Here is a 26,142-nt window from a genome sequence, read left to right as displayed (position 1 = left end):
TAGTGCGGCGAATTGGAGCTTTATTACGGTTCGCCCGCCCTGCCGGCCACTGCCGCCACTGCCGCCAACCCCAGCGCACGCCACCCCGCCAACGACCCGGCAGGCTGACCAACCACGCCCACGCCTTCTTCCAGTTCGGCTCTGCTGCCTCTCCGTCTCTCTCGCACTCACGGCCCGTTGCGTCCGGGTGCGAGAGAGACGGGCGTGGGAGCACGAGCACTTGCCAGCATCGATTGGTGTCATTATCGGCAGCGAGTCGATCTCTGTTTTCCGTGCGTCGCGTTGGCGGCAGTGTTGTTGGCAGATAACGTTGTTGTCCTGCGATGCACGCCGGCACGCCCCAGCCATTCGAAGGAGAATATCTGTATGTATGTCTCTCCCGCTCTCCCACGGTGCACGCCCCAGCCATTCGAAGGAGGCCTGCATGTCTGTCTCTCTCGCTCTCCCACGCCGCCGGACTTTTTCCCGCGCTTTCAGGTCAGAGATCCCGTGTTCATCAAAGGGGCCAATAAGAAGCTATCGACTCGATTTTACAAAGATTTATTGTTTTGTCTTTCAGGTAAAAACGATATAATGGAGTCTTGAACGTTGATCTCTACTTCGATAATAGGGAGCAGTCTCTGATTAACAATCACATGAACACTTTTCAAGATCAAGTTCGAACAGAGGGCGTTCTTTCAAAGTATTTGTTACAACAGTTCGGAAAGGTTCAAATTTTCGTATACTCGTTTGGTTCTTCTGCCGCAACAGTAACTGCCAATTTTCTAATGATACTCAAGACCAAGACAAAAGGGACAAACAAAAGGAGGCTGGATACATGACTTAACAAAGACAAAGTGGTTGATGATATGAACAGAATATATACAAATATAATGTAAATAACATATTGATAAAAGGAACGTTTAAAGAAATAAAAACACGTGGGTTCCCCTCGAGGGGTGAAAAGGGTGGGAAGCAAAAGGAAGGGGCGGTTGAGGAACAAGGGCAGAGGGTCAGCTCGAGAGGGAAGGGAATGGAGAGCAGAGATTCAAGTCAAAATTAGAGGGGGTGAGTGAGGAAGGGGTTGGGGAGGGGGGCGTTAGGGGGTAGGTTGCTTTGGGGGGGAGGGTGTTGGTTCCAGGCAGGTTGTGGCAGGTTTAGGTAGGAACGGGGTGTCGGTAGGGGAGGGGGTGTGGAGGTGAGGGTGGGGGTTAGGCGGAAAGTCGGGTGTCACAAGTTGGGCAAGACAGAATAAGAGCAGGTTTAGAAAGGTGAGAGAGGAGGTGACTGCGGTCGGGTAGAGAGGGGCAGAAAAGGGGCGGGGGGAAATTGAGGGGTGGGTTGGGGTAGCAGTGGGCGTATGGGCGGTGGGGCCGGAGATAGAGCAAGGTTGGGTGGGTAGGGTAGGGTGTGGTTGGGGCAAGAGGGGAAGGGGGCAGGGGAGGGGGGTTGGGGACGGGTTACTTCTTGAATAACATTTGTGTCTTGACGAGAAGTTCTCTCTGTCTCCTGTCGGCCTTCCGTCTCTCCTTGATGTCCTCCGGGTCCTCGATGGGGTTGAAGTAGTGCTGGAGGTCCTTCCTGGCCGTCCGAAGGGCGTGTCGCACTTGCGCCGTCGTCTCGCACTCCTTGAGGACCTTGAGGCTCCCCGTGAGGATGTCGCCGGCGACCTGGCGCGGCGACCGGTTCAGGTACGGGTTCTCCACTACACTACCGTCCGTGAGAAACCTGGGTCGGGCAAGCACGGGCAGGGGATTAGCAAAGGGGCTCTGCGAGGCAACAGCGCCAGGGTGCCTCGCCTATCAGGGACCCGGGCGCTGTTCTGTTCGACCTCTGGTGTCGCGTATCGGCGAGTGACGCGTCACGTGACTCGCGGTGACACTCGCAGTGACACGCCGCGCGGACGGACTGCACCTGCCGGCAGACAGGAATACAGTGGCGGCACATCGCGTTGGCAAGGCCGTTTGAATCTGCCGCCCACGACGCGGCACTCGGCTAGCCCGGCACTCGGCCGAGACTTGACCGCCTCCGCGACGCCACGCCGCCATGCGTCATCGGCCCGTGACACCGTGACTGTGACACTGAGACGGCGACAGGGGTCGATCCATCACCGCCTTTTGTTGGCCTGCTCGGAGGCCTGCTCGGACCGTGGCGACCAGCGCCTTTTCGAAAGTCTATTTCGCGCCCGGTTCGCGGTTTTGAGGTTTCGAGTCGCGGAGGCCGGAATGGAGACGCGCTTGCGAGAATTTGGAAAGACGGACGGTCCGGAAACTTAGAGGCTAGGGTGAAAGGAGCAAGTCCAGGTACCAAGGGGACGGGCACAAACTCGTCGGGATGGAAAAAGAAAATGAAAAATCACACACTTCTCCTCAGTTACAAGCTCTGTGGAGAAAGCACGGGGTGAGGCAGCAGCGACCGCGGACGAACGGATATGATTCTATTTTGACACTTTGTTTGAAAGCCAAAGTCAATGGGCGGAAAGCAGTGAAAGCTTTGAGGGCGCTTCGTCGCCTCGCCGCTGCCTCCGCGCCGACCAAGCAAGCCGTGAACGCCATGCAGGTACGCCCTGGTCGGGATCACACCATGCAAGGCCCTGATAGCGGACGAATCGCAGTCTCGATTCCAAATGATGAATCATTTTAAAACAAAAATATGAATTTTAGGCGGCGGCTCTCTGCGCCCGCCGCGCACGAGACTCGATTGAGACTCTATTAACTACCACGAGCGTAGAGACGTAGACACATACATGGGCAGTAGCGGATCGTGTAGCTCCTGATGGGGCGGCAGGAGTCGTAGGAATGCTGGTGGTTGCCCAGGTACCGGTACGAGAGGGGGTACTCGCAGGCCCAGGGGGACATGGTGTAGTCGTAGCGGGGCCTCTCCCAGGCCAGGTACTTACTGGTGGGCGCAATGGACTTGTCCTCCCAGGACCAGGGGAAGTACCTGCAAGCAGCACAGCACGACCAGGTCGGCCAGTCAGAGGCAGGGGCGAGGACGGGGGGACAAGGACGCCAAAAGCGGAAAACAAAACAAAAACAAAACACGGGACGGGGAGGAAAATTCAAAAAAAGTCGCTGAGAAAAAAACAGCAAAAAGCGAATGTTGGTTTTCGGGTGTGGTTGGCGGTGTCGGGGTTGATACGGGTTCTGAACTGAAAGGGGTGAAGTACGCTTACGCCAGGACCAGTCGACACGGTGGTGTGTGAGAGCTTCCACGCGGTTCCACGGTTCGCCGCCCACCGGCGGACGTTTCCGTTCACTTTGGCGAGCCCTCCGGTCGTGACGTCACCGCGACCAATTTCCCCTACACTCGACGAAACAGAATGGCACAGAACGGCCATTACGCCGCACTGACTGAAAACAGTTACTTCATCGTCCTGGCGGTCCCGGCGGTCCTGGCTGGCACGGCCCGTGGCCCCCTTGGCCCCCCTTGGCCCGGGGACCAACAAACAACAACGAAGCCGCATCTCTCTCTCGCACTCATGGGGCGCCCCGTAAGGGTGCGAGGGAGACAGAGCGACGAAAGCGACTCTCGGAACCAGTGTGCAGGCGGGCCGGGCCGCAGGCAAGCCGGAAAACGAGCGGGGACGGCAATTACTTTCAAAAATACAACAGACGGGCTTAGAGAATGAAGCGGGACTCGGAAGTGGCACCCCTGCGAGTCTGAGGCCGCCTTGTGGGCCTTGTGGCTCCCGTGGCTCGGAACCAACAAAAACCGACCCTACTCACGTTTCCCACCATTTCGTCGGGGCTTTTTTTTTTTGTTTTAATATTTTTTGCGATGGGTCCATCGACGCGGCTCGCGAGCCGTACTGTCAATATCCTGAGGAAGCAGGCGTTATTCGCAGGGCCTGGCCGCGCGCCAGGCAGCCAGCCAGGCAGCCAGGCAGCCGACTCACAAATGAGGAGTCGAGCCATCGCCGTAATCGGGACGGACGGCGGCGTCGCGCGCCGCGCCAGCACGGCCAGCACGGCCAGCAGACAGTGCCGCTCTGTCTCTCTCGCACTCGCGGGGCGTTGGGCCCCAGGGGGTGCGAGAGAGGGGCCACTACAGGCACCCGGCCGCTTAATCAAACACGCGGGCCAATCTGCGCGGGTTATTAAATCCCATAAAGCCAGCCAGGAAGACAAGGACACTGTCAACAAGACAAATCACGGAAAGCTCGGTCTTATTTTTAAAAAACAAATTTTTGCGGGAGTTTGATGGAGTGGATAACTGGAAAGGAATAGGTCGTCTGGTCCGCGTCACTTCCGGAAGACGCAATTCGGCACTCGCAAAAACAAGTTGAAAATAAATAAAAATGTAAAGCAATCGGGAATGAAATGAAAAAAAATCAATGGAAAGCCAAATCCCTTGAAAGCGAGAGACAGACGTCATGTCAGCTCTGACAGCAACACTGCGCACACCGCGGGCTAGAGTCCGATGCCCGTGTTCATGTTCATACCTCAGAGGGCAAAGACTCCCGACACAAGACACAGACGCTTCACCACATGAGTGGCCATTCCCAGGGGTAAATCCTGAAAACACGGTAGGCATTCAAACTTGGCGCCAAAAGCAGCCTTTTGGCGGGAAACGCGCACAGTGCATCGCCATGGCATTGCCGCCCTCCGTTCCTATCTCAAACGTATCGAAAAATTAAAGTCCTCTGTTAGAGAATGACTTGACGCGGAATTACGCTCTTAATTAACTAATGATCGCTAGAAAAAAAATTAAGACAAGTCCAAAAAAATCATGGAAAAAAGTTACTAGTTTCACTTGGCACTGGATAACGGCTTGGACATAAGTTCAGGCTGCAGGTACCGGCATCTCGAGAACGGAGACTCACAAGCTCCAAGGTGGCATGGCATAATTTAAATGACTTATGAATGAAACCAGCCACTGAATGGACTCCGCTTGCAAGTCTCCAGCCACGAGGCGCGCGCCTGGAGACTGCCGCCCAGCTGTCAGCGCACGGCCAACCTAACCTCACTCTCCGGCCCGCCGTGCGCAGCATGCTCACCAGTAGGGTGTCTGGTACGTGCGGACGCCCCTCCTCGTGTCCGAGTAGGCCCTCCTGATCTGCTCGTCGGTGCGGCTGTCCTGCAAGTGCCTCATGGACTCCATGATGAGCTCGTTGGCGATGGCGCGGCGCGACTTGGCGCGGTAGGAGCTGCTCTCCAGGTCGGTGGTGGCCATCACTTTGCTGGGCACGAACTCTAGCAGGGCGTCCTCGGTGCGGCGCCGCAGATCGGCAAGCTCCTTCTCGCGGAAGATCTTGTCGGCGTGCCTCTCCTCGTGGGACTCGCCGAGCACCTTCTTGGTCAGCGAGGTGGCGACTTCGACCTGCTTGGCGAGCGAGAACGGCGACCGCGGGTGCGACAGGGGACCGACTTCCTTGCTCTCCCTCAGGCTCTCCTGTGCTCGGAGCTGGGCGTCGACTGCGAGTTGCCTGGCCCGCTCCTTGCTGTACGTTTTAATACCCTGCTGCGAGGGGTCGTACTGCTTCAGCCCGCGCTCGTTGAGCCACGGTAGGTGGGGAGGGGGTCGGGGTCGCAGGCCGCGGTCACGGTCGTCCAACCAGTCGATCATGGGCTGGTAGAAGTTCATGCCGAAACTGTAGTTGTTGTCATAGTACTTGGTGGCCGGCTTCTGCCAGCGGGGGATCGGCATGCTGAGCTCGCGCTGACGAGGCATGCTGGGGTCAGGGGCCGTCGGGGGCACACGAGTGCTGCACACACACACACAGGCAACCACTCCAGGCAAAGTTCGGCTTCGTTCGACGGTAGGCTGGTCCGCTGCTGCTGGGGATCCTCTCGCACGGACTGATGGGCCTACACTGCGACAGTGGCGGCGCAGGCGGCGCAGCAGACGACGCACAGTGACCGGCCGGACAGACGGGCCGCCAGCCAGCCGCAGCCTCCCGGCCTACCGAACGCGCCCGCCCAGACGAGCTGGCAGCCGGCCTCCCCGGCCTACCTACCCCCAGCCCTCGCGGCCCGCGGCCCGCGGCCCGGCCGCCGACGCCGCCAAGTCCAAGCAGTGCGTCTGGCCAATCGGCCTTGCTCGCCGCACCAGCCACGGCCTAGCCTGCAGGCCGCGTGGTGCACTGTCGGAAACAAATTCATCGCTCCACGCGAAAACAAAACCTCGTCTGTTCGAAACAGCGTTTGTTTGCCCCACCCTTCATCTCCGTCCTCCTCCGGACTCCAGCTTCCGTTCCAGTCAGTCCCGCGCGGACAACGCGGACCCGGAGCGGGGGCCGCTCGCCGCTGGACCGGCGTTCACCCGCTTTGAGTGACAGTGTAGGGACGTCATGGTCAAGAGAGAAAGCAGGAGGCGTGCGCGGGGGTGTGAGGGGGAGAGAGAGGGAGGGACGACTGGTGTGTACGCTATTCTTAGGCACATTCTCATCACGGTGTCCACACTGCAGCGCAACCACTGTTGTGGCGCGTGGCGTGGACTTGGCGTGGACGGGGAGGGGCGGATCAAGGCGCCCCCCCCCCCTTTCCCACTCGCCTCTCGCAAGGCGTTGCCGGGCGTTGCAGTCGCAAAGCCCCCAGTCAGGGGGTCGTCGAAGGGCCGGCAGGATTTCGTCGCTCCGTCTCTCTCGCACCCCTGCGTGACGCCATAGGAGTGCGAGAGAGACGGAGGGAAAGCGCAGCGACCGTGGAGAGCGCCTGCGGTCAGGAGGCTAGGCCGTGCCGCCGAACACGCTGGACCACCGCGCGGCCTAGCCTCCAGGCGGCAGGCTGCTCTGGTGATTTCTCCGTCGAATTTTGGAAAGGACGACGCGGGACTCGCGGGACTAGCGGGGCGCTCCGCGAATGCGAGAGAGACGGAGAGTGGGCGGCGTGCTAATTGGTGATTGGCTGTCCCCCCGGCTGTCCGCGGTCCGCTCCGCCATCGCTCCGCCCGGCCGCGCGTTCCCGCCGAATTACTCAACCCCTCTCGCGTTAATCACTTTTAATTACGTTCTAAATCGGGGCTTTGCCGCTTTGCACCTTGGCTAGCTTCTAGCTCGCGGCCCCTTGGCCTCAGCAGCGCGGTGGGGGCGACTTAGGCTTTCCATGAAGCGGTGGTCTCCTCAGCGAAGAGCGGTGTGTCGTCATTTGTTTTCGTGTCACATTCTGTTAGTAACCAAAAAATAAACTTAAAAAAAAAAGCGAGTTTTTGCGTGTTTTCTTTTTTAATTTTTGTTTTATCGCGGGGACGAGATTACAGTTCTGTTTCGAGAAGGGCTGTCAGGTTGGCAGTGCCGCTCTGTCGTCGACACGATGCACCGCGATGCACAGAGTACTCGCGGGGGTTCGGATTGGCAAGTCGCGTTCGGCCGAAGCGACGCGGCGCCATCGACAGTGCAGTGCGGCCGAGCCGGGCCGAGCCGAGCCGAGCCGAGCCGAGCCGTCCGTCGAATGCCGACCGCAAGCCACGCCACTGCCGCCACTGCCCCAGTGCTGCGTTGGCGCGCCGCCAGCACGCCGAATGCACAAACGCGAAGAAAAAACACAAACTTGCAGCGACCGTTCGAAACAAAACAAAGAAAACAAACAAAAGCGCATTGTCCATTGGTCGCCGGCCGTGGTTCACGCTCTGCTTTCGCGCTTTCATCAAGAGCCTTGTGTGCCGCGCCTTTGCGGCGGGCCGCGGCAGTAGATAACGCAGCGACGTGTTTCCTCCAAACACCGCAATTTGCTTCCATTTTTGTTTTGTTTAATTTTTTTGGGAGGAGGGGCAATCTCCATCTTGTGACGCTTCAAACGACTGCTGCATCCAAAAATACATTCGTATTAATCAGTTTTTTGTTTTTCCGTTTCGTTCTGCTTTGCGCGCGAAAATGCGAAGAAATCCATATTTGGCTCGGATAAAAATAACGGCGTATTTCCTTGACCTGTTTTAGAGTCCTTAAATTTTTTTCTCCAAGTGTGCCTCTATAACTTGCTCTGCCAAGCGAACAAAGGTGGGTGTGGTCATCTAGAGGCGGCTTCCCCTCACCTACGCTGTAAATTGGGTGGCAACACTGTGTCGGGCGGGCAGTACGTCCGGCCGGATTACGAGGTGGAGACTGCAGCGACGCGGCGACAAAGTCACAAAAACAAAACAGAAAATGAAGACAGCCGCTGGCTTGCCGCTGAGCCGCCCCGCGGAAATCGCCGGCGCTGAAAAGAAAAAGCAGTCGCCGACACGTCACCGACGAATGGCAGAAAATGCGGGTCCTTGCAGACCGATTCCGCTGGTCGTCGCTCTGTCTCTCTCGCACCTTCACGGAGCGCCCATGAGTGCGAGAGAGACAGAGGGACGAGTGGGCCGGTTGACCAACCGCGGCGGATCGGCATGTCGGAGTGGAGCACGTGGCGCGTCGCTCGCGTTGCATCCCCGAGGCCCGGCGGCCCCGACCTCGCCGCGACACGTCATGGAATGCAGGTTCACGTTCACGGCGTTCATGGCAGTGATCTTGAACCTGTCTATGCGACCGCCAGGCCGCCAGGGCGAGGCGTCGCGACGGGCCATGCCTCATCGGCCGGCTAGAATTAGATGCAGCGACACCCGCCTGGGGGAGGAAGAGAGGGCGAGAGAGAGGGAAGTGAAAAGAGAAATCCGTTGCAGTCGCACACGGATGTTAAGACAGGCCAGATCGGCCTTTTTTTTCCTTCAAAAAAGTGAAAACTCCGATTTTTCTGCTTTTAAAAAGTTTGTTGTTGATTTCTTTCAAAAGTGCTAGGGTACAAAGGATTTGACACAGTGGCTAATCCTGAACTGACACGTTCTGAGTTCGATTCGAGAATACATCAACCCTTTTTTTTGTCCTTTTTCAGCCCTGTCGGGCGACTGGGGGCGCGGCGGGTGGCCTTTTTCGGCCACGTTTTTTCGCGCCGCCGCGCCGCGTCTGCCAGTGGGACTAAGTGCTGGCGCTGTCGGTGCGATGCAAATGGAGTGCTGAGTGAGACGGTGAGACGGCGAGGGAAGGCCGCGCCAACTTTCGGCACGCTCTCAGATTCCCTTGTCGCAGGAAGAGTGTTGTCAGTTTAGAGTACAACCTGTTGGGTCTCCCGCCCGCCGCGCCCCGCGCCAGCCGACACGGACACGGCCGAGACGTCGAGACGTGGCGGTGGTGGCCGCCGTGGTGGCGGTCGCTCCCTCGCGCTAGCCAGAGGCCGAACAACGGCGTCGCCCTGTCTCTCTCGCACCCTCACGGACGCCCCGAGGGTGCGAGAGAGACAGAGCGCTGTTCGGAATCGCCCTGCTGAGGCTGCTGAGGCGGCCAGAGGTTCGAACGGCCTATTTCTGTCGCCTAATTATTATTGTCGCAGCGGGCCGACCGTTTGGCCGTTTGGCCGTTCAGCGCCGAAGGTGAAAATTTGGCGGGCGGTGGGGGTCGTGCTCGCTTGCCTCGGCGTTACGTCATTGGTGCACGGGTCGTAACGCCGAGAACGAGAAACGTTCCGCCGTCCAGTTGGGCGGCTTGCGGCGTTCGTGACGGACGGCAGTCCACACTGTGATGACACTCCAGATGCCGCCGTCTCTGTGGCGCTCGCGGGGCGCCTCGTAGGCCCGTGGGGGTGCGAGAGAGACGGAGGGAATGAGCCGCCGACGGGCCGCTCGATGCAATGGCCGTATCGGCCGGCGAAATCAGCTTTCGGCCTCCGTGTGGCACCTGAGGCGCGGGCCCCGGCCCACAGTGGGCCAGAAGACCGGTGGAGGCGGACAAAACTCTAGACGCGAATTGAGCTCCAGAGTCGCTAAACAGACCTCGAACCGAACGTGTGACCCCACCAATGGATTCCTCGTTCGGAGAGCAATTCATTGGTGGGGTCACACGTTCGGTTCGAGGCTTGTTTAGTGACTCTGGAGCTCGAAACGCGTCTAGAGTTTTGGCCGCCTCCGCCGGTCTTCCGGCCCACTGTGCGGCCAGCCCCGGCAAGCCCCGGCCAGGCCAGCCTTGGCGCGTTGGCACCCGGTGTGGTGGACATTGTTTCCGACCGACGGAACTCAAGCTCGGGGCTGCGCCGGGCTGCGCGCTGAGTGAGTCCGTCCGAGTCTCTCTCTCCCCCTTCGGAACGCCAACGCACAGAAGACCAGTAACGCGCAAAGCATGGCTTGGGCTTAGGTAGTGTCCGAGTACTCCAAGGGCGTGGCGGTCCCGCCAGGACAGACAGATCGGACGGCATCTGCCCGCTTGTAATTGCAAAGGTGGCCCGGCCCGGCCCGGCCCGGCATTGGCAGGCCTCTAACGCGGATCGGGCTTGCAGCGTGCCTGCAGGCAGGACTATAGCGGGGCTCCGTCTATGAATGTAGCCAGGCGAAAATAGCGAGGACGCTCCGCGACGAACAATAGGCCGGGCCACGCCAGGGCAGTCAGGGCATCAAGGATCAACGCCGCGCGCTCTCTCTCTCTCCCTCTCTCTTCCTCTCAGTCCCCCCCCCCTCTCTCTCTCTCTCTCGCACCCGTACGCAACGCCGCGCGAGTGCGAGAGAGACAGGGCGACGAAACCGGGGGAGGGGCGGCAGGGCTGGTCGCTTTGACTTAGTGCCAGGCCCCGAGCCCCGACCGGCGCGCTGCGGAGCGCTGAACGCCCCACGGTCAAGACGCCTCTAGAGACAGTCCAGGTATCGCCATGGCTCCACCCTCGCGGTCTCCGTCTCTCTCGCACTCGTGCGGCGCCGCTGGCACGAGGGTGACAGAGCGACTCTCAGCACGGGTTTGTTCTGGATTGTCCACACAAGGGCACGCTGAATCGATGACAGCTGTGTGTGTGTGGGGGGGGGGGTAGTATTTTCCAAAACGGTGGTAACGAACCTCTCCAGACAAACAGCTCACTAGAAAAGGAAACTCTTCTGCAAGGAGACAGCTCGACTCAAGAAAAGAGGTACTTCCATGTTTTACAATCAAGTGAGCCATGTGTGAAACCGGAAACCGGAACAATTTGGGCGACAACCGCGGACACAAAACACACACAATTTCGCTTGTGTATCCAAGGCCACGCCACATCGAAGGGGCGGTTTTTTTTTCTGTTTTTGTGGTCCTATTATTGAACACGCATCCGTCCGGTGTGGTTGTCGCGGCATCCCATCACGACACCGCACGACACCGTCGAGGTCTCGTTACAGGTCGTCTGCCCCAATCACAGGTACGACCGGGCCGGGCCCGGCGGGCCCCGCTAACGCCGCTAACGCCACTAACGCCCTATAGCCGCGCGTGCCTGCCGGTTGTTTATGCTTTTGTTTAGACGGCGTGCCCCGGGGGACCGACACTGGGGCCACCGGGGGCACCACGCGAGGCGGGGCTCGATCGCCCCCTCCCCGCCAAGGACAAACAACATGAATGGCAGCCGATGCCAGCGGTAAATCCCGGGAGTGCGTGCCGGCCGAGCAGTTGCCGGGCCGGGCCGGGGGGGCGTAGGGTCAGTCCGGGTTAACTGCCGAGGGCGGCACTACGCGGTGTCTCGCAGTATCCGCAGCCCGGCGCCTCCAGTACGGCGTGCTCCCCCTTGGGGTCCCCGCAGCGCAAAGGCCCGCCAAAGGCAGCAGCATGGCGCCATGGGCCTCTTGGGCCCGCATGACGGCCTCCTTGGCCGTGCACCCCCGCGGACCGTCCGCCCGGTCCACCCCCGCGACTGGGACCAAGCGGACTACTCCCGCGCGACGACCGCCACCCTCGGCGACGACCTGGACGAGCTGGGCAGCCGCCACCGCCGGCGGCCCAGCGCCGACCCGCCGCCGCGCTTCCTGGACGTGGTGAAGAGGAAGCCGCCGACGCCGCACATGCAGCTGTTCATGCTGGGATGTAGGTACTCAGCCGTTTTCGCAGATTTTGGGCGGCCACTGTGTCTGATCTAATTGCGGCCAACGGCCTCCCTCGACGTCCTAGTATTCTTAAGACCCTACTCTTTCATGCCCTGTATCGGGAAGACGTTGACCACAACGATTTTGGCTTTGACCGCAACGATTTTCCGACCAAATTGGTCAAAAAGTGGTCGAATCACGGAAATTTGCTGATTTTGCTGACTTTGGGTGGCCACTGTGTCCAATGTAGTTGCCGTAAAAGGCCTCCCTCGACGTCCTAGTATTCTTAAGACCCTACTCTTTCATGCCCCGTATCGGGAAGACGTTGACCACAACGATTTTGGCTTTGACCGCAACGATTTTCCGACCAAGTTGGTCAAAAAGTGGTCGAATCACGGAAATTTGCTGATTTTGCTGACTTTGGGTGGCCACTGTGTCCAATGTAGTTGCCGTAAAAGGCCTCCCTCGACGTCCTAGTATTCTTAAGACCCTACTCTTTCATGCCCCGTATCGGGAAGACGTTGACCACAACGATTTTGGCTTTGACCGCAACGATTTTCCGACCAAGTTGGTCAAAAAGTGGTCGAATCACGGAAATTTGCTGATTTTGCTGACTTTGGGTGGCCACTGTGTCCAATGTAGTTGCCGTAAAAGGCCTCCCTCGACGTCCTAGTATTCTTAAGACCCTACTCTTTCATGCCCCGTATCGGGAAGACGTTGACCACAACGATTTTGGCTTTGACCGCAACGATTTTCCGACCAAGTTGGTCAAAAAGTGGTCGAATCTCGGAAATTTGCTAATTTTGCTGACTTTGGGCGGCCACTGTGTCCAATCTAGTTGCCGTAAAAGGCTTCCCTTGACGCCCTAGTATTCTTAAGACCCTACTCTTTCGTGCCCTGCATCGGGAAGGCTTTTGACCGCAACTAGTTTGGGAGCGGTAGCCTCACAAAGTTGGTCATGAAGGGTAAAAACATAATGATAATCGGGGGCCTTTTGCGGTCTTATCCACTGGGGCCTTTTGGGGGCCAGTCCGAGCCTGCTCGAGGTACTCCGGGGCTGGAACGTGCTGAGTCTTATTCGCGCGCTGTGGACACGTTTCTGTGTCCAGATGGCGAGACGAACGGCAAGGACGCTGGAGGCCAAGGCGCTGGCGCGAACCCCGCCGTGGTGGACGCGGCGCCGACGCTCGCGACCACGCGCAGCACGTGGAGCGAGGCCGGGGCGCGGGGCGTGTCCCGGACGCGGCACGACCACGCCGCCGACTCCCCCGACGAGGATGACGACGACGGCGACCGTGGCGCGGGGACCACCGCCCCCGCCGACGAGCACCCCGACGCGTTCGCCAACGCCATGCGCTTCCCGCTCCGCGTCGGCCAGGCGTTGTCGGTGCTGCCGGTGGACGCCATGACGGGGGCCCGGAGCCGGCCGCGCGCCGTCTACTCCGTCGTCACCAACGTCGGCCTCAGCCTCCTCGCCATCCTCAGCGCCGTCATGCAGCTGAGCAAGCCGAAGCGGCCCGACCTCGTCGAGTTCAGTACGTGCCTCCTTTTAAGAACCGCGACCGGAAATTGGAATGGCCACAGCGCAGCTCAGTCTCCTGTCTGGACCGCGTGTTGCAGTGGTGGTCGTGTTCTACACCATGGCCGCCATCAACTCCTGGCTGTTCTACCGCCTGGGCCGGCGCTGGTGGGCGGCGCTGCTGCGGGCGTTCCGGGTGCAGGACCGCAGGCAGGGGCCGTGTCCGGGGCTGCGCCGGAAGATCTTCGCCATCTCCTCGCTGCTGCTCGGCGTCTCCTTCGGTAGCAAACGGCTGATGGACGACGGCGTCCTCGTCCGCGCCGCGCCCTCCGTTCAAGGTGTGCTTCGTGTTCCAGTGGAGCACAGCCTGTCCGAGATGACCGCCGTCGTTGGGCTCAGCCGGGCGCACCCGAACGCCTCCTCCTTCAGCGAGTGCCTGGAGCTCTACTACTACGCCAACTACCCCATGGTTGGACTTGGCACTGGCTCCCCCCCTCCCCCCCCCCGCTTGTTTTTTCTCAGTTTTCACGTCGGTGCTGTTCGGCAGGTCATCATGGCCGTGGGCTACTGGCCCTTCATGGCGCCCTTCGCGTTCATGCTCAACTTTGTGGCCACCTTCCTCTGGAACTTCAACGACTTGTTCCTCATGTCGATGGGCGTGGCCGTGGCGAGCCGCTTCGAGTTCCTGCGCGAGTCCATCGAGAAGGACGTCGGCGACGTGCTGGACGCCAAGGTGCGGCAACGCGGCGCCGGGTATCGACTGGAGTCCTAGAGTTCTACAACTTGGTTCTGGGACTATCGACTAGAGTCTCAGAACTAGTTCTAGAAGTTGGTTCTAGGACTCTAGAGCTGCGCCACGCCGAGGCGACGCGACGCGGCGTGTGCCTGCGTGTGTCATAGTGTCTCTGACGCGCGGGTGTCTGCAGGCCGCGGGCACGACGCCGCGCCTGCTGGGCAAGGCGTACTGGCGCTCGGCGCGCCGCGCCTACAACGCCCTCAGCAAGCTGGCCCGGCTGGTGGACCAGGCCCTCAACGTGCAGCTCTTCGTGTCCTTCCTCAACAACCTCTACTTCGTCTGCATGCAGCTACTCAGGGGATTCGAGTGAGTGCTCGAAAAATCGTCTCGTCGCTCCGTCTCTGTCGCACTCGACGGGCTCCCGGTGGGTGCGAGAGAGACAGAGCGACAAACCGCTCTTCCCGATCTCAAATGGCTCTCCTGCCTCCAGCGGCCCGTCCGTCCGGTGGTGGGAGTCGCTGTACATCCTGTTCTCCTTCGGCTTCCTCGTGGTGCGAACCTCGGCGGTGTGCCTGATGGCGGCCTCGGTGGTGGAGAACAGCCGCTCCGTGCTGGGGGTGCTGCACTCCGTGTGCTCGGAGGACTACAACGAGGAGGTGAGTGGAGTGAACACCCTGCCGAACCGGCTCCAATGCTTTGCGCTTTGACGGCCTCCTTCTCGCGGACAGGTGCACCGGTTCCTGGTGCAGGTGGCGTCGGACGACGTCGCCCTCACGGGGCTCAACATGTTCAAGGTGACGCGGGGGCTGCTGCTCACCGTGGCGGGCACCATCCTCACCTACGAGGTCGTCCTGGTGCAGCTGCACTGAAAGTAACCCGACTGTGATACGCAATAAAGAGTTAAGTGGGAGAGTGCAGCCCCGGCCACCTCATTGCCACAGCAGGACGCCGTGCACCACAACTCGCTGCCAAAAGAGCTGCATCGGCCGGGAATCGAACCCGGGCCGCCCGCGTGGCAGGCGAGCATTCTACCACTGAACCACCGATGCTCACATGTGTCGTAATGGACTACGGACAACGACTTTTGGTGGGGGTATGAGCAGCGGCGCTCCCGGGCCCCAGACCACGCCCCACTTGCCCGGCGCGCCGACCGCGGGCCCCGAGACGCGGCTGGCGCGGCCGGCGCGGCCCCCTACCCGAATCCGCCGCCGAGTGCCGAGCGGTACCGAGCGGCGGGGCGGGCAGCGCGCCGGGGAAGGGAAGGACCGAGGAGCCGAACACAGTCAACACAACAGCGCGTAGGAAAACAGTCTTTTAATTATCGCAAGTTCATACAGTGGTGGAGATGCGACGCGGCAAGAGTCGCGTGATGCGGCGGCCTGGCCAGAGCGGCCAGAGCTTGGTGATCCTCTTCACTTCCTGAGCCCGGTCTTGGGCATGGCCTCCACCTCCTTCTTGAGGACGGCCAGCTTGGTGAGCGCGGCGTCGCGCCACTGCCGGCGCTCCTGCAGCTTGTCCAGGGGGATGCGGTCGCATAGCTGCTTGTCCACGGAGGCCAGGACGGCGCCCTGCATGTGCGGCACGGGGCCCATTCCGCTGCTCACGCTGTGGATCGTGGTCGCGTAGCGCTCGGCGTAGCTCTGCATGCCTGGAGCACAACACGGAAACTGTTAGGGGGAGAAATCGCTCGCAGAGGCTGCGCTAAAGATTGCTGCTTACCCTCGGCGTTGAGGTGCGCGGTCTCGAGCGCCCCCAGGAAGGCGTAGCGGGGGCCGAGGCCCTCCGACATGACCTTGTCCACGTCGGTGACGTCAAGGACGCCGTCCGCCACCTGGCGCCACACCTCGTTCAGGATGACGTACTGGATGCGGTTCAGGGAGAAGCCGGGGACCTCCTTCTTGAGGGACACGGGCACCTGCCCGGTCTCCTCCATGATGGCCCTGACCTTGACGGCCACCCAGGACTCGGTGTAGGGCGCCGGCACCAGCTCCACCAGGCGGACGTAGTAGGGCGGGTTCACCGGGTGCGCCACGATGAAGCGCTCCTTGTTCTTCAGGTCCTTGCTGAGGATGGAGGGCATGTGGGTGGACGTGGAGCTGGCGATGATGGTGGGGGCCTGGACCACGGCGTCCAGGTCACGCAGGGCCTTCATCTTGATGTCCAGGATCTCCGGGGTGCACTCCTGCACCATCAAGGCGCCCGCCACGCACTCCTTGAGGCTAGTGGTGCCTGCGAGAGTCAGCATGAGTCAGAGGCAGTCTCGACGGCCACCCCGCGGGCACTTCGCGCTGCGGACCTTACCTGAGATGAGCGCCATCTGCTGCTTGGCGGTCCTGGTGCCGCGCAGCAGCTTGGTCTTCTCCAGCTCGGCGAGCTGGCTCTCGATCTCCTTCAAGGCGCCCTGCACCTGCTTGGGCTCGATGTCGAACAGCCTGACCTGGTAGCCGGCCGCGGCGAACAGCATCGCCCAGCTGCGGCCGATCAGCCCGCTGCAACAACACCGCCGGTGTCAACCACACCGTCATCGCCTTCCCGCGCCCGGGGGGCCGAGGCCTTGCTCACCTCCCCAGGATGCCGATGGTCTCCATGTCGATGTGCTCGGTGTTGCTTGTTGTGCCGCGCGCTGGTGAAGCCGGTGTCTCGGACGCGCGCGCGAGCCTGTTGCTTTTACTCCCGTTGCTATCACCGGCTTCGCGGCACTTCGCGGGGCCGCGTCCGGGACGATCCCCGCCGCCCTTTACGTCCCACTGCCGCCCCGGCGATAACGGCACCACTCGGACGCCACCGCGCCAACGCCATGGCTATCAGTGGGCTCCGTCCGAACAGCGCCCTGTCCCTCTCGCACCCTTACGGGACGCCGCAGCAGCGCGAGGGAGACGGAGCGCCGCTGTTCGGAGTCAGCCTGCCGCCTGCTTAACCTTGAAAAGAGAGCGTCAACAGGTGAAGGTGTTGCCGGGTAGCGTCCCAGAACGCCCACTCACTCCCACGCGACGTGGGCGACGCCACAACGCATCCCGCATCATTCGCCTACACTGTAGGCACTCGCACTCCGCCGGCGAACGCCGCCAGGTCAAGTACCAACAACGTCCCATTTGACGAAAACGAAAATCTGCTCCCACATTGCAAGCGGCGCGAAGGACGCGAAGGCAGCATCCTGTATCTCCTTTTATTTGAGGCCCTAAACAACAACAGTCCGATAGCGGCGGGCCGGCGCGGCTTTCCTCCTAGTCTGGCCATCGAATCGCCTTGCCCACTATCGCGGATGGCTTTCAGATGGAGTGACGGCAACCACTTGACACCTTGTGTGTTAGTAGTCTGGGTTGCCTCACCTGGATCTCTCCGCCTCTAACCATGAGAGGACCTCATGCTCTGACTTGCGTTAGTGGGGTGAGAGGACTCAGTAAAAGTGCAAGAAGCGTTTCATTTGACTAGCTATTTATTTCTTTAGTTGCAGCCGTACACAGACACTCGCGCTCACTCTGAGCAACTTGGGAGACGCTTGCATCTTACATCACAAAAGAGACTAAAAACGAAAATAAATACGTACACATGACATAAATTAAAGATCAGTCTGGCTCCGTCCGTCGGGTCGGAGTACATGGCGACAGCGACCGCTGTCCCAATCACACTGTGAATACTTGCAGACGCTTTAGGTCAAGCAAGACGATTAACTTTTCATCACTCTAGGACAATCTCACCACAAATGGATGACATTTTCATGAAAACTTGTATTCCTATGGGCGTGACAAGAATGTCATCAACTGATTTGATGACAATCTTGTAATGTAAGAAAATTTAGCATTGTCAGCAAGTGACAACCAAAATTTTTGCAGCGCAGTAACGGATCGGTTTTGGTTAGGTTCGGGTGGCGGTGGTGACTAGCGCTGAAGCCACAGCAGGGCGGCCAGCGCGGCCAGCACGGCGCGGAGGCTGGGCAGGGCGAAGTCACCGCTAGAGGGCGCGGCGGTGGTGGTGGTGGTGGTGGTGGTGGTGCCGTCACTGGGGTCGTCGCTGGGGAACGTGAGCACGGGGATGCGACGCGTCTCGCCGATGTGCTGGAAGAACCAGGCCGAGTCCTTGAGCGTTCGCGCCAGCGTGCCGTTTTCGTAGTCCACGTGCACCAGGCCGAAGCGACGTCTGCGGACAGGACGGACAACACAGTCACGGTGAGCAGTCGCTGGATTCACCCCACGCGGTGGAGACTCGCAAATGGCAGGAGTTGACAGTCACTCCGAGTCTCTCAGGCACGGAGTATCGACTTTCGAGACTTTCTACACTGCCTACACTCCGCGCTGGTACTGTCTCTCGCGGGTGGCGTATCGACGGGGCCACTGATAGCACCGCCCAAGTGGTCCAACCAGTTGGCGCGCCGCGAGGTATCACGTGTCGCTCTTGGAAGCGGCCTGTGAATCATCCTCACCCGTAGTTGGCCGTCCACTCGTAGCTGTCGAGGAGACTCCACGCCAAGTAACCGATCACGTTGACGTTGTCCTCCTTGATGGTCTTGATGAGGGTGCGCAGGTACTCCTGCAAAACGACGCACGATGAGGACGCTGCCATGGCGGCGGAGGGAGGGGACTTTGGGCGACCGTACTCACGCTGTGGTAGGCGGAGCGGTAGGGCTCGTCGTGCATGGGGAGGTTGCCGTGGATGCCCTCGTCGCCCCAGCCGTTCTCGGTGATGAAGATGGGCATGTCGTAGTTGTCGCGGATCCACATGGTGGCCTCCCGGAGCACCTCGGGGGTGCACTGCAAGCAAAGACATCGGCTTAGAGAGGGAAGGAACCCCTCCACCCGAAACAATGTTTAATGCTTACGTGCTCAAACATGCCCTGCATGTTGCCCGGAGTGGCGGGCCGCGCGCTGGTCTCGATGGCGTCGCGGTCGGACGCCATGTCGCCGTACTGGCTCGTCTTGGGGGCGTGGGAGTTGTCCGCCATCACGTTGGCCATGTAGGCGTTGAAGGAGAGGAAGTCAGCGGCGCCTGCGACGCCAACCGGGATTAGAGTCCGTGCCGCGACTCTGCCCCATGAGTGCGAGGGAGACGGAGCGAATAAGACCGCTGCTCTGCTTACCCCTGATGAGCTCCTTCTGCTCGGGCGTGAAGGTCGGCAGTCTCGACTCGGTGAGGCCCTCCTCCAGACTCTTCTTGAGGATGTTCCTCTTCATGAGCTCGGGGTAGTCGCCGTGCACCAAGGGGCCGTAGATGGCGCCCAGGGTGTACAGGTTGGTGCGCTCCGCGGCCTGGATGTCCTCGTACTTAGTGGAGTTTGGGGTGGCCCAGAGGGTCAGCGCGGCAGCGCCCACTCGGCCTGCACCGAAAGGTTGGCGGTTCAAACACTCCCTCGCATTGCTTTTGAAACTCGTGCAAGGCAAGGCAAGACAACCCACCCTGCTGCGTGGCCTTAAACTCGCGCTCGTAGAGGCGGTAGGCCGCGGCGTGGGCCAGCACGGTGTGGTGGGAGCACTTGTAGTCGTCGCCGGGCTGCCTGGTGTAGAGGCCGGGCAGCTCGATCACGGCGAAGTTCATGCAGTAGTAGTTGGGCTCGTTGACGGTAGTCCACAGCTTCACCTGCCAAAGCACGCAGAGCACGCAAAGCCGTCAGTGTCAGCGCGTCAGCTCACTCGGCGGCCCCCTAGGCAGCCCCCTCGGCAGCCCGCCTCTACTCACTCGGTCCCCGAAGGTCCTGAACAGGAAGCCGGCGTACTCCTCGAAGGCGGGCACGATCCTGGGGTCGGTCCAGCCGCCCGTCCTCCGCATCACGGCCAGCGGGTAGTCGAAGTGGTTCATGGTGACCTGCCGGACGAAACCGAGCCGTCACACGGAAGCCCAACTCGCGGCGACTCGGTTACCTCTTTCTCGCCCCTACTCACCATCGGCTGAATGTTGTTCTTGACCAGCTCGTCGATCACGTTGTTGTAGTACTGGACGCCCTCGGGGTTCGGGTTGGAGATGTTGCCGTCGGGGAAAAGGCGCGACCAGTCCACGGAGAAGCGGTACGCTTGCAGCTGGAAGAGCAGGCACGTCAAGCCGGGTAACAACATGAACATGAACACGACAGGCTCGGCAGCAGCCAGTTCGCGGTCTCCTGCCGCCCACCTTGAGCTGGGCGGCCATCTCGACGTCCTCCTTGTAGCGGTGGTACGAGTCGGCGGCGCGGTCGGGCGGCACCAGGCTTGGGGCGCCTGGGGGCAGCTCTCCGGAGTTGGCCACGATGTAGTCCATGACGCTCATGCCCTTGCCGCCCTCCGTGGCCGCGCCCTCGGTCTGCATGGCGGAGGAGCCCGCCCCGAAGATGAAGCCCTCGGGCAGCGCCGAGTACTCGCCCGAGTCGTCCACGGCCGGGGGCGGCGTCGGGGAGGCGGCCGCCAGCACGGCTAACACTCCGAGCCCCACGACGAGCAGCAGCGGCGCTCTCCACATGGCGGTGCTGGTGTTCATGGCGGTCTGTGTCTAGGTTCCGTCCCTTGCGGCTCCTCGAAGCGACGTGCCGATATTCCGCCAGTACCAGGTTTTAAACCAACCTCGGCCGGTACTCGAGGCTGAGTCCAGCCGTCGGATTACTCGTCTCTGAGAACCCTGTGAGTGCTTCAGGAGAAGGACGCGGAGAATGACGCGCAGGCAGGCAGGCAGGCAGGCAGGCGGCGGGCACTCGACATTTTCTATTGCTCCGTTGTTGCATGTGTTGCGCACTTTTGAACTGGTGCGTGACGACGTTTCTGTGCAGAGACCTGGCTCGTAGGGATCCTTAACAAATCATGCAAACATGCGCGCCCAGAAGGAGAGGAACATAAATGGTCTGCTCTTTGAACTGTCGGTAAAGGCCACAGCATTTTTTGCCTCGGTCCTTTTGACCCTGAAGCCGCCTTAAGGGTTGCCAAAAGGCGCCACTGTGCCTCGTAAGCGGTCCAAAAGTGGTCCCTTGCCCCTTCCTCAGGCATGCCCCAGGCGGGCCCTGGGTCCGCCACCTTCCAGCCGTTCCAGCTCCAGGTGCCGAGGCGCCTGCAGCGCAGAGGGGTGCAGGCCCGCAGTGCCTACCCACATTACCATTAAGGGCTAGACCACACATGATCGTGGCGCTCTGGCCACGGGCGAAAGTCACTAGGGAGTTAAGTGCCGTTTAAAATGCTAACTAATGCCTTAAAATGTTTACAAATGTGAAATTTATGAGCAAATCAAAATGTACTCACCCGTACTCATGTACTCATGTGTACACCAGAACGCCGAGTGATTCACCCCTCGGTGCACGCGGTGACCGCGTGGTGGCGTGGAAGGAGGCTGGCGTGCTGCTGCAGGTGCGGTGCTTCAGATGGTCTTCCCCCGAGCTCAAAGCTCGACGGACCGGCCGAGGACTCATGTCTTTCGGCGAATAGCACTCACGGACATCGAGGGCGGTGGTGCAATGTGGCCTCTGCGTTGCTCAACCACCGAGATTTCGTTTCAAGCTCGCGTACTTGATCATAAGCCGCATTGCCGTTTCGGACTTTCATTGATTAAAAGTACGCATTTCTCTTCTAATTGGAAGAAGACATGAAATTTTTGTTTATCGCCACGATAATTTTGAAATAAATCTGCCGGTTTCAAGCCTAGAAATAATCCAAGAAAACGCAAACAGTTGCCACGATTGCATGAAAGTATTCACAGGAAGCTCTTGAGGCCGATATCGCTATGTACGACGCAATAGTGTGTTTTCGTCTCGGCGAGCTCACTCACAAGTTGCTCGGAAAAGAAAAAAAAAACTTCACCGTGGCATTTCTCCCGCGGCACGACATCGCTTGGGAAAGCGCCTGAAAGCCATTCAGGTGCTAACAACTTCTTCTTCTTTTTTATTAGAAAAAATTGTAATGAGCCATTAGGCATTTGAACATCCCCCATGTGGCCCTATGTGTACCAGAACCGGTGGGCCAGGAACCCCGAGATAAAATGAGAGGTATGCTGGCCCACCAGACACTGCTCCCCGCACCCGCAGGCCAGAGGGGGCAAAAGCAGAGGGGAATGGTGCGGGCGTGTTTGGCGGGACTGCACACCTCTAATTTTGTCGCGGCGTTTCTGCACCACCTGGTACAGGCTATCCAATGGGCAGTGTGTTTGGATGACAAAGGTGGTGCGACATCAAAGTCGATTCTTGCAAACGAGGAGAACTAAATGATCGCCACTCACCCACCCATGAACATGCTTCCCCTGAAGATGTGTTGATAACGCTCACACTCGACAAACTTCAAACGGATACTTGTGCTTCGCGAGATGAGATTCGAGTGGAGAGCCCCAACCGCACTCGTGTGCTCCAGTGCAAACCAAAATTGTGGATTTATTTGCTTAATAAATAAATGGCCCCTGTGTTCTAATGCATTTTCCACTTCCACACGTGGATCACGAAGACTTTGCTATTTTCGAGTATGGCTCTAGTAGGCTCGCTCAGACTTATCCCCTTTCCCCCAAAAAAATCGTTGAACGTCATAATTTTGGACAAAGAAAACGTGTGAGAAACCCAAGAGGATCGCCTTCGAAATCAACTTCCTGAAGAAAAACCTCGTCCCTGTAACCTTAAGAGTAAAGAACAAAGTCCTATACTTGCAGAGGGGATTACAGGCCTCTAATGTCCCAGACAGAAAAAGTTTTCATACCGAACCGAACCAAACCGGCTGTCCCCTTATGAAAAATTGCAAGTAGCAGAAACTAGCTTAGCATGTGAGCTTAACTTAACCTCTGTTACACAATTTTTTCTGATTTTGTTGTTTAGCCTTGTGTATTGTGACTGCAACCCAATTAATTTTAGCCGAATTCTTAATGGTCTGTCACAAAGCGGTCACGCAATGTTCCGAAAACATCTTCCAGTATTACAAAGAAGGGTGCGATTTACTAGTGGGGCTTTTCAGAAGGTGAGTCCGCTGTATTAAACATTATTAAAGAGTTATTTTCGAATGACAGTCGGGTACTTATCGTCCCCGACGCATTTTATGTGCTACCATCGTTGAATTCAAGATAAACATGCGGTGACCAGTTTTCCTCGAACATTGGCTCTTTGAAATGTTTTTCATTCTGTCTCTTCTTCAATCTTCCCACTCACTTGGTTCTTTAAATTCTAATATAAACATGTAAATAATGTTGTTGATCTGGCAAAAGTTCATCAAATTATTTTTATTACCGATCCTATAAGAGTGATGCATCTACACCTGCCCTTGCTCTTTTACATCATGTGTCTTTTGTTTATTCTTTTTACAGGGAAAAATAACTCAAAACGTAAGTCAAGCAATAGTCCCAGTACATCAGCCACTGCTTCAGCCGCACCCATCATTTTGCATTGTGAGACATGCAAGCACCAATTCTGTTGTCCCTCCAATAATTGCCAAAGCCATTGAGGCTTCATCACCACAATCAAGTGACGCTCTGCAATCATCAAACATTCAGTCACTTATTGAAACTATTGGGCCAATACCAGAAGCACCAAATCTTCCGGGACCCAAAGTTTTGGAATTACTTTCGGTATTTGATTTATTTGCCTTAGTCAAACACTGTGTTTGTTAAATTTTGTCTTATGGCAAGTAATTTCTTTTCCTTGCTCTCTCTCCCTCTCTCTCTCTATCTCTCTTGAAGAATGGTGAACCAAGTTTATCTAGTCTGGGTCTTGGTGGCTATTATCCTACGGGAATTCTCCAACAACTTTTGGAATTGGTCCATGTTTCAGCGGACTTGCCTTGGGGATGGACCATCGTGTCTGGTTAGTTCACAGAAAAGAATTGGTTTTATATTTGTTCAAATTCATTACTGCACTAAACAAGGTTTTCTGTCTAGTTGCTGCTGCGATCCGTATTCTCTGTTTTAAACTTGTTGTGAGACAAAGGCAAGAGAGTGCCAAAATGGTCTCTGTCATGCCTCAGTTAACATTTCTTCAGCAGAAAGTGCTTGAGGCTCGTCAGCAAAATGATATGTTTCAAGGTAATTTGTTAGTTACGTTTCGTTAGTTAATATACTATTTGACAAATATTTTTCAAGACCTCTAACAAATTTGTGCTTTTTAGCTGCCAAATATGCAAGGGAACTGTCATCATTCCAGGAGAACATGCCATCCTTGTTTTCTTCACTGAAATATGGAGTAGCTCAGGTAATTATATGTACATCCACAAGAATTATCGTCGCAGCTATCATTACTTAGGATCTGTGTATTTTCTGCCACACCTCCCTCTTCATGTACAATATGTTTGATACAACTATTTCTTAAAAATGTGCCCCTTTCTAATTTTATTATTATTGAGACTTTGTTTCTATCCTTTCTAGGGTGCCATACTCATCAGCTTTACACAAGCTTTGAGACAAATGTGTAATCTGCCTGTAGAAAGTCTCCAGACTGGTGGCTTCTCTTTTATGATGGACTTAACTCTTAGAGATCCCACCTACATTCTCCCATTAATAAATGGGTTGTTGTTCTACCTTCACCTGGCTGTAAGTATTTGAGAGATCAGATTTGTCTGTTCTAGCAATTAGCTGATCCAGACTCTTTTTCTCTCCTTTTGAACAGTTTGGCAAGGAAATGCATGCCTTGTTTCCTGGAAAAAGCCCCTGGCTTATTCAACTAGGCATGGGAGGTGTATCAGCTGGTCTGTTTCTTCTTAGTATAAACTTTCAAGGTGTAAGTATATCAGAATTTACGTTTCTTTTTTAAAATCTACGCCTGTTTTGTTACCGTATCCTTTTATCATTTCCCAGGCTATTGTTTTGTACTGGATATCTTCACAAGTAGTCACAGTTGTCCAACATAGAATTCTAAGCATGCCTAAAGTAAAAAAATATTATAAGTTGGAGGTATCTGGGAGCCCAACAGTTGCAGCAATGTTAAAGAAAGAAGCTGATAAGAAGAAGTCCGGTGTGCAGAATCTTGGATTTTATGCTCGTTTTAAAGAAGGTAATTATATAGCCAGCCACTGCAGCATATGTCAAGTCATTGTTTTCAATGATTACTTTTGTCTTCCTAGGACGAGCCAATAACAGAATAGCAGAAGAAGTTAGGCGAAGGACTGAACTCGACAGTGCTGCATTTGAAAGAGCAGGACGTGAGCCTATCAGAAAAACCTACAAATACGACATAACAAAGCAAAAAAATAAATAATTAAAGTGTGGTTTAGTGGCCAGAATAAATATGTGTTTTCAAATATGTACATTTTTTTATTATTTACCCCACTGACTTAAATTAATGCAGAATAAAGACCTGTTAACATGCTGCCAACACTGTTTCATAATTTTGGATCAGTGAAGGCTCCTGCAAGACATTCATTGATTACTCTAATCAGATGAGAGTTTTCTAAAGCAGCAGCAACCCTCTCCTTATCCGCAAGTTGCTTATTGACAGCCTCCTCAGAAACATGTGCGCCAGGAGATATTTTGACAGATACTTTGAATCTAGAACAGAGTAACAATGAAGAAATTAGGAGGTCAACAGTCGGAATCAAGAACCAAATGTAAATAGCTGTTACACTTAGTTACCTAGACGGCAGAGTCCTCAATAACTGGACCCTAATACAGAGACCAATAAGAGTAGCCATACTGCAATGAGGAATCGTTGGAGTGTAAGTCACATCAATAGTATTTCTTGCATCATCAACCTGAAATAAAAAAATGGATTAGAGAACGAGTGACATTGGCTGTGTTAATTAAAAGACCAAGTTCTAACTTACGACTACAAGCCGTTCCTCAACAACATTCAGCTCTTCCAAAGAGAGAGGATGTTCTGGGTCATTTATACCTCGGATGAGATCTGAAACACAAATGAAATCAAACAGATTAGAATGCACAAAGTCTTTCAAAAGTGAATAGGTTATTTCAAAGCATACCAAATATTTCTCTTGCATCAAACGGATCATAAATTGTAGGATCTAACTCCTTTGTTGTGACTTCTCTTTCTTCAGTGCGTTTGTACAACTTGGGATTAATGTTTTCCAAATCTGTTTTGGGTGTCATTTTTCGTGGAATCTATTGTTTCTTTTTAAAGAAATCTGCACACCACACAATCTTAACCTATCTCTGATAACTCTCTTGTTTTGAAATCAAGAATGTCGTCTGCTGAGAACAACCACGACTACATATGAGAAATTGTGGAGCCGGGTGAACGAAGAAGCGAAGAGTCTAAACCGGTCTCAACGAAGAATTGACTGAA

The 26,142-nt window shown here is 56.7% G+C and overlaps 6 protein-coding genes and 1 non-coding gene across 11 annotated transcripts; 2 read left to right on the top strand and 5 right to left on the bottom strand.

Annotated features, from left to right (window-relative positions):
* Positions 1-524: 524 nt before the first annotated feature.
* Positions 525-5,809, bottom strand: LOC117640191 (paramyosin, short form-like). Of its 2 annotated transcripts, none has more exons than XM_034376500.1 (3): positions 4,979-5,809; positions 4,424-4,496; positions 525-1,707 (listed from the first exon to the last, which is right to left on the bottom strand). In XM_034376500.1, exons 1-2 carry the CDS (start codon positions 5,650-5,652, stop codon positions 4,463-4,465), a joined length of 708 nt encoding a protein of 235 aa, XP_034232391.1. In that variant the 5' UTR covers positions 5,653-5,809; the 3' UTR covers positions 525-1,707; positions 4,424-4,462. The 2 variants fall into 2 exon arrangements, with proteins under 2 accessions (XP_034232391.1, XP_034232390.1); XM_034376499.1 differs by lacking the exon at positions 4,424-4,496 and adding an exon at positions 2,726-2,922 and having other exon boundaries at positions 4,979-5,808.
* A 7,039-nt stretch (positions 5,810-12,848) lies between these two features.
* On the top strand, positions 12,849-14,911 carry LOC117639852 (gustatory receptor 5a for trehalose-like). The gene is made up of 8 exons (XM_034375794.1): positions 12,849-12,863; positions 13,016-13,274; positions 13,360-13,539; positions 13,615-13,727; positions 13,806-13,991; positions 14,185-14,360; positions 14,485-14,650; positions 14,723-14,911. Exons 1-8 carry the CDS (start codon positions 12,849-12,851, stop codon positions 14,861-14,863), a joined length of 1,236 nt encoding a protein of 411 aa, XP_034231685.1. The 3' UTR covers positions 14,864-14,911.
* A 61-nt stretch (positions 14,912-14,972) lies between these two features.
* Positions 14,973-15,043, bottom strand: Trnag-gcc. The gene has a single exon. It is a non-coding gene; the product is annotated as a tRNA-Gly (tRNA).
* A 250-nt stretch (positions 15,044-15,293) lies between these two features.
* On the bottom strand, positions 15,294-16,977 carry LOC117640202 (lambda-crystallin-like). The gene is made up of 4 exons (XM_034376519.1): positions 16,557-16,977; positions 16,296-16,483; positions 15,714-16,223; positions 15,294-15,642 (listed from the first exon to the last, which is right to left on the bottom strand). Exons 1-4 carry the CDS (start codon positions 16,580-16,582, stop codon positions 15,407-15,409), a joined length of 960 nt encoding a protein of 319 aa, XP_034232410.1. The 5' UTR covers positions 16,583-16,977; the 3' UTR covers positions 15,294-15,406.
* LOC117640196 (mitochondrial inner membrane protein OXA1L) lies at positions 16,949-25,147 on the top strand. Of its 4 annotated transcripts, none has more exons than XM_034376512.1 (10): positions 16,949-17,063; positions 22,735-22,873; positions 23,217-23,477; positions 23,589-23,712; positions 23,787-23,930; positions 24,014-24,096; positions 24,270-24,434; positions 24,511-24,621; positions 24,699-24,894; positions 24,965-25,147. In XM_034376512.1, exons 2-10 carry the CDS (start codon positions 22,808-22,810, stop codon positions 25,096-25,098), a joined length of 1,284 nt encoding a protein of 427 aa, XP_034232403.1. In that variant the 5' UTR covers positions 16,949-17,063; positions 22,735-22,807; the 3' UTR covers positions 25,099-25,147. The 4 variants fall into 4 exon arrangements, with proteins under 4 accessions (XP_034232403.1, XP_034232400.1, XP_034232402.1 ...); XM_034376509.1 differs by lacking the exon at positions 16,949-17,063 and adding an exon at positions 17,154-17,300; XM_034376511.1 differs by lacking the exon at positions 16,949-17,063 and adding an exon at positions 22,419-22,682 and having other exon boundaries at positions 22,798-22,873.
* On the bottom strand, positions 17,413-20,493 carry LOC117640195 (myrosinase 1-like). Its single transcript, XM_034376507.1, has 9 exons — positions 20,094-20,493; positions 19,868-20,002; positions 19,665-19,790; positions 19,385-19,565; positions 19,069-19,305; positions 18,811-18,977; positions 18,593-18,742; positions 18,415-18,521; positions 17,413-18,131 (listed from the first exon to the last, which is right to left on the bottom strand). The coding sequence occupies exons 1-9, from the start codon at positions 20,433-20,435 to the stop codon at positions 17,873-17,875; spliced, it is 1,704 nt and encodes a 567-aa protein (XP_034232398.1). The 5' UTR covers positions 20,436-20,493; the 3' UTR covers positions 17,413-17,872.
* On the bottom strand, positions 25,134-26,126 carry LOC117640204 (MIP18 family protein galla-2). Its single transcript, XM_034376521.1, has 4 exons — positions 25,820-26,126; positions 25,664-25,743; positions 25,473-25,591; positions 25,134-25,388 (listed from the first exon to the last, which is right to left on the bottom strand). Exons 1-4 carry the CDS (start codon positions 25,944-25,946, stop codon positions 25,223-25,225), a joined length of 492 nt encoding a protein of 163 aa, XP_034232412.1. The 5' UTR covers positions 25,947-26,126; the 3' UTR covers positions 25,134-25,222.
* Between the last annotated feature and the right edge of the window lie 16 nt (positions 26,127-26,142).

Source organism: Thrips palmi, unplaced genomic scaffold (genome assembly GCF_012932325.1).
Source record: "Thrips palmi isolate BJ-2018 unplaced genomic scaffold, TpBJ-2018v1 HiC_scaffold_12, whole genome shotgun sequence".
NCBI lineage: Eukaryota > Metazoa > Arthropoda > Insecta > Thysanoptera > Thripidae > Thrips > Thrips palmi.
This window is presented reverse-complemented; position numbering and strand designations above follow the sequence as displayed.

Bases quoted from the DNA above. Each gene is read 5' to 3' on its own strand.
- LOC117640191 (XM_034376499.1), bottom strand. From the start codon at position 5,652: ATGCCTCGTCAGCGCGAGCTCAGCATGCCGATCCCCCGCTGGCAGAAG. The intron at 2,923-4,978 runs GTGAGCATGCTG...TGCTGCTTGCAG, and splicing joins ACGTACCAGACACCCTACTG to GTACTTCCCCTGGTCCTGGG. The intron at 1,708-2,725 runs GTATGTGTCTAC...TGCCCGACCCAG, and splicing joins CACGATCCGCTACTGCCCAT to GTTTCTCACGGACGGTAGTG.
- LOC117639852 (XM_034375794.1), top strand. The intron at 13,728-13,805 runs GTTGGACTTGGC...GCTGTTCGGCAG, and splicing joins ACTACGCCAACTACCCCATG to GTCATCATGGCCGTGGGCTA. The intron at 13,992-14,184 runs GTGCGGCAACGC...GGGTGTCTGCAG, and splicing joins GCGACGTGCTGGACGCCAAG to GCCGCGGGCACGACGCCGCG.
- LOC117640202 (XM_034376519.1), bottom strand. From the start codon at position 16,582: ATGGAGACCATCGGCATCCTGGGGAG. The intron at 16,224-16,295 runs GTAAGGTCCGCA...TGACTCTCGCAG, and splicing joins GCAGATGGCGCTCATCTCAG to GCACCACTAGCCTCAAGGAG. The intron at 15,643-15,713 runs GTAAGCAGCAAT...GTTGTGCTCCAG, and splicing joins CGCGCACCTCAACGCCGAGG to GCATGCAGAGCTACGCCGAG.
- LOC117640196 (XM_034376509.1), top strand. From the start codon at position 17,257: ATGGCTTTCAGATGGAGTGACGGCAACCACTTGACACCTTGTGT. The intron at 17,301-22,734 runs GTTAGTAGTCTG...TTTGTTGTTTAG, and splicing joins AACCACTTGACACCTTGTGT to CCTTGTGTATTGTGACTGCA. The intron at 22,874-23,216 runs GTGAGTCCGCTG...TTCTTTTTACAG, and splicing joins CTAGTGGGGCTTTTCAGAAG to GGAAAAATAACTCAAAACGT.
- LOC117640195 (XM_034376507.1), bottom strand. From the start codon at position 20,435: ATGAACACCAGCACCGCCATGTGGAGAGCGCCGCTGCTGCTCGTCGTG. The intron at 19,566-19,664 runs GTGAGTAGAGGC...GTGCTTTGGCAG, and splicing joins TCAGGACCTTCGGGGACCGA to GTGAAGCTGTGGACTACCGT. The intron at 19,306-19,384 runs GTGGGTTGTCTT...CTTTCGGTGCAG, and splicing joins GTTTAAGGCCACGCAGCAGG to GCCGAGTGGGCGCTGCCGCG.
- LOC117640204 (XM_034376521.1), bottom strand. From the start codon at position 25,946: ATGACACCCAAAACAGATTTGGAAAACATTAATCCCAAGTTGTACAAA. The intron at 25,592-25,663 runs GTAAGTTAGAAC...TTTTTATTTCAG, and splicing joins TTGAGGAACGGCTTGTAGTC to GTTGATGATGCAAGAAATAC. The intron at 25,389-25,472 runs GTAACTAAGTGT...ACTCTGTTCTAG, and splicing joins TTGAGGACTCTGCCGTCTAG to ATTCAAAGTATCTGTCAAAA.